The 5164-nt window shown below is 37.7% G+C and overlaps 1 protein-coding gene across 1 annotated transcript; it reads right to left on the bottom strand.

The window, feature by feature from the left end:
* Nucleotides 1-3069: 3069 nt before the first annotated feature.
* LOC109244618 lies at nt 3070-4705 on the bottom strand. Its single transcript, XM_019411740.1, has 2 exons — nt 3892-4705; nt 3070-3809 (listed from the first exon to the last, which is right to left on the bottom strand). Exons 1-2 carry the CDS (start codon nt 4703-4705, stop codon nt 3070-3072), a joined length of 1554 nt encoding a protein of 517 aa, XP_019267285.1.
* Between the last annotated feature and the right edge of the window lie 459 nt (nt 4706-5164).

Raw genomic sequence — 5164 nt, forward strand, 5'->3', positions numbered from 1 at the left:
CCTAATTTTTATTTTTCGTCTTTGTCTTCTATCAGATAAAGAAAGGGGAAAATAATTAATATATAAACTACAAAGCAAAAAAAAAAAAAAAAAAAAATCATCTTTCATCATTTGCGATGGTTGACGCTTTTGATTGTAAATTTTTTCTTCGCTTTTCTTTCTTTCCAAGTTTTTTTGCTCTTTAAAATTCATTCATAAATTTTTACTCATTTTTTCTTAGAAAAAGGTCAAACCCTCTATTTTTGGATATTTTTTATATTTATCCTTCGTTATACTATCCGACCAAATTTGACTTTATCGAAAGTAGGGGATAATTTTTTTTTTTTTTTTTTTTGCAGATGAAGCAATTTGATTAGTTTTTTTTTGGTAACTAAGACTTTCTATTTACCAGGGAAAAATATTTACAAGTAATACAAAACCCATACATTCCATCATACGCTTCTATGTTCCCCTCCCTCCTTTAACATAAGCATATTCTATCTATTACAAGGGTACCAATTCAGGCTATTCATCCATGCTCCTAAGTATTTGTTGTTTCTACAGTGGACTTCTTGCACAATTTGCTTGCATAATGCTTCCCATCCCCTTGCTTTTGCTTGAAAAATTCTTGCATTTCGTTCTTGCCACACATAATACACTGTTGCAGCTAAAATCATCTTGAACAATTCTGTTTTTGGATTCCTTCATTTGGTTATGTGTGTTGCCCATATCAGCTCTTGATCCCATCCCTGTATTCTCTTATTCATTCCTTGCCAAAATTAACATACTGCTCCATAGTGCTCTTGAGTATTCACACTCAAAAAACAAGTGTTGAATACTTTCTCTTCCTGTTTTGCACAGTACACATTCATCCTCTACTTGCATACCCCATTTCTGTAGTCTATCCTTCGTGTATAACTTGCCATGAGCTGTCAAAGTTAACATGAAGGTCCATCGTGGACAACCTGCATTTTGACACACAACTTTTTTCCAGCTCACCTTTTCAAAGGTTCCACGTAGCCTGTGGTATATTGTTTTGATACTGCATATCTTGGTTCTCTTGACATCTTCATAGTTGAACCTTGCCTTAACAAGTGTGTCCTTTGCTTTAAGTATCTTCCCCACAATCCATGATGCTTGTTTCACCTGCATACCTCATACATCTCTGCCTTTGATGCTATGGATCCACAGGTTATTCTTTTCTCTGCATAGTTCCCAGTAATGTTTGCATATTGCTGCCTTATTCCATAATGCTATATTCATGATGTTAAACCCTCCTGCTGTCTTGGGCATGCAAATCTTCTCCCATGCTAAAAGTGCTTTCTTTGATACATTACTCTCACTTGTCCATAGGAAGCTCCTGCAAATAGACTCTATTAACTTTGTAATCTTTTTGGGCATCACAAAGATTTGTGCCTAGTATGTTTGTACAGCAAATAGGACACTTTTGATAAGTTGTATTCTTCCAGCATAGGACAGGAATCTGGTAGTCCATGATGTTATTCTTCCTACAATCTTCTCAATCAAGGGTTGGCATTGTGCAATGGAAATTCTCTTTGTGCTTAGTGGAACTCCTAGGTATCTCACAGGTAGTTCTCCTTTCTGTATTCCCAGTAAGTTTAGCATCTCATCTTGATTCTCTTGTGTAATTCCTCCATAGAATAAAGAGCTTTTGTTCTTGTTGATCTTCAGCCCAGAGGCTTTTGAGAACTCTTGAAAACCATTGAATATTAGTTGGACAGACTTCAAGTCTCCCCTGCAAAACAATAAAAGGTCATCAGCAAAACCAAGTTGCAAGATTTGCATCTTTGCACACTTGGGATGGTAGTTAAAATCTGGATCCTTGTTGAGCATTTTCAGCCTTCTTGTCAAGTATTCCATTGCAAGCACAAATAAGTAAGGGGATAAAGGGTCCCCTTGTCTTAATCCTCTTTTTGCTTCAAAAGGTCTAGTTTGAACTCCATTAATTAGAATTGTATATGTGACTATCCCTATACAACTCATTATCCACCTAACAAATTGTGCTGGGAATGCTAAGGCATGCATCATTTGTTCCATAAAGTCCCACTCTATTGAATCATATGCTTTCTGCATGTCAAGTTTCATCATGCACCTAGGAGATACTCCTTTCCTCCCATACCCTTTAACCAATCCATGGCTCAATATGATATTATCTGTAATAGCTCTTCCCGGTACAAAGGTTGCATGTGAGTTGTCAACCAAATCATCCATAACACACTGTAGTCTTTTAGTTAGTATCTTGGAAATCACCTTGTAAATCACTGTGCAACATGAGATGGGCCCGAATTCTATTATACTTGTTGGGTTTTTGACTTTAGGAATCAAAGTTATAGCTGTACAGTTCACTGGTTTATAACATTTGTGCAGTCTCAAAGAATTCCACACAGCCAGTGTCACCTTCTTCACCTATACTACCCATGTCTTTTTTGAAAATATGCATTGAACCCATCATATCCAGGAGCTTCAGATCATTAATCTCTTTATATTGCTCTCCTATTTCTTCTTAGTGACCTGTCTGATCAGGTGCATTTGTTGTTCTCTTACTTAAGGTAGTTCCATTTTTGATTACATTAGGATTGAATAGCTGGAATGGATCATCTTTTTAAACCAAATAGTTTCCTGTAGTAACAAGGACTTCTGCCTCTATTTCATCATTAGGACTAACTGCCTTCCATTTCATCTGTTAGCATTTGAATTCCATTTGTACAATTCTGTGCTTCATCTGTGCAAAGAAGTACCTGAATTGGAAGTCTCCCAGTTTCAGCCATTGATCCCTTGATTTCTTTTTGTAGACACTTTCCTCTATCTTCACACCACTTTTCTAATTCCCGCTTCAGTATCTTCTCTTTTTCCCTCAAAAAAAATTTAAAAAACCTCAGTTTCTTGCATTCTATTGCTCATGTCTTCCTGTATTGTTTGCAGCTCTTTCCTTGCCTCCTTGATTTTTCCTTCAAGCCCTTTGTAATGCTTTGCATTTAGATCCTTGACAAGTTACTTAGTTCTCTTTAATTTATGCCAGACTGTTTGCATCTTGCCAGCTTCCCTTCCCTCCTTCCAAGCCATTTCAACTTATTGGATAAAGAGAGGGTGATCAGTAATACAGTTAAAAAATCTGAATGGTCTGCTTCTCTTTGTATGCCCCTGTGTGATCATCAGCTTCAGAGGAAAATGGTCAGATATTAGTGGCTCTAATACCTGAATTTTCAAGCTAGGCATTGTCATCATCCACTCAGTGTTCACCAGCCCCCTGTCTATCCTACTATATGTATGGTTATTTGTCCATGTATATCCCCTTCCCACATACTGTAGTTCACTCATACCTGTATCCATCATATACTCCTTAAAGTCTTTCACTTCCATGTCCTGCACTTCTGATCCATGCTGTCTATGTGTTACATAAAGTACTGCATTGTAATCACCCATTGCAAGCCAGGGACCCTGTTGATTGCTATTAATCTGCCTCAGCTTATCCCACATAGTTCTCTTATCTTTGATGGTATGTAGCCCATATACTGCTGTAAAACCAAGCTTAACTGGCTTTGACTTCATGCTAATCTGCCCATGAATAAGTTGATCATCTATTTCACTGGGATCAAATATGTATATTCTAGGATCCCATACTACCCATATTCTTCCTTTTTGTCCTGTTCTAGCATTAGAAACCCATTCCCGTCCTGGAGCTATCTTTTTGATTATTTTATTGGCTTTCAAGTCTTTAACTCTGTGTTCAACTATAGCTATTACAGCTTTATTATTTATTCTAATAAAACCCTTTACTTCTTTCTGCTTATACGTTTTATTCATAAATTCTAAGTTATAACACTCATACTGGAATGAAATAAGGATAATGATAGTACCCCTGATCTCCTTGGCTACTGTTCTAGCTAGTACCTGCTACTTCACTTCTTTGATCATAAATCAAACTCTGGAAAGCATTAAGTTCATCAATACTGTGAACTTCTTGTTGCTCAGCTGTGGTTGCTCTTGCTGCTGATTTGCCTGCTACTGTGATCCAACCTGCTTCCTTGTTTTGCATTCCATCTCTCCCTTGATCTGGCTCAGTCCTTTGATGTCCTGAGCTTTCTTTTGTCTGATCTTTCTCCTTATTCTCATTTCCTTCTACTTTATCTGCTCTAACCCATATCATTCTACCCTTAGTAGCCTTCTTCTGCTGCATATTTCTTTGTTGTTGCATTGGCTTCCTGTTTTCAGCACAGTCATGATCTATTTTCAAACACTTACTGCAGTATTTAGGTTCCCAGTCATACTCCACCTCCTGCATCATCTCCTTCCCTTTAGGATCCTGTAATTTCACCTGTCTTGCAAGGGGCTTAGTAATATCCATTTCTACTAGTAATCGAGCATATGAGATCCTTACTGCTCCAGTCGTACATTCATCAGCACAAATAGGATTACCTAGGGCACTTCCTATTTTGCTTAATGCAGTCATACTCCACCAATTAATGGGTAAATTGGGCAACTTAACCCATAATGGGATTGTCTTTAGAACTTCATCATGTAGATTGAACTCCTCCGACCATGCCTTCATAATTATTGGTCGATTATTGATTGTATGTGGTCCTGAGTACAAAACTTGGTCCCTTTCCTCAATACTACTGAATCGTATAATGAAATAGTCTTCATTGTGGTAGTAGATCTGAGGTCTCGTTGAGTACTTACCCATTGAATTCACAAATCTGTCCATAGCTCCAATAGAGGGTGATTCACCTATTACGTATATAACAATAGCATTTTTTCATTTTTCAGTCTCCTGTTCTACATCTTCAGCCTCTAGCTTCACCATTTTCTCACCATTTTGCACAATTGGGGAATTGCAGATTCATGCCCTTCATAGCCAATTTGTTCCCAACCACCACATTTGCCCATGTTTTGATCCTAGACATAGTCTGCTTTCCATCATCTTTAGTTTTCTCTACAGTACCTTGATTGCATGGTACTGTTCCATTTGTTTTCTGCTTAGTCCCTTGCTCTTTCCTCCCCGTCTCGTCTCCTTTAGCAGTAACTACCATTGGAGCTGGGGTACTCATTCCTTCCTTCATTTTCCCTTTGTTCCTAGCTAGATCTCCTTCATCTCTGTTTTCTCCAGCTTGCATGTTCTTCGAATTAGATCTTTCCTCTGGTTCTTCAATTCGTAGCCCTTTTG

This window comes from Nicotiana attenuata, unplaced genomic scaffold, assembly GCF_001879085.1.
Source record: "Nicotiana attenuata strain UT unplaced genomic scaffold, NIATTr2, whole genome shotgun sequence".
Lineage (NCBI taxonomy): Eukaryota > Viridiplantae > Streptophyta > Magnoliopsida > Solanales > Solanaceae > Nicotiana > Nicotiana attenuata.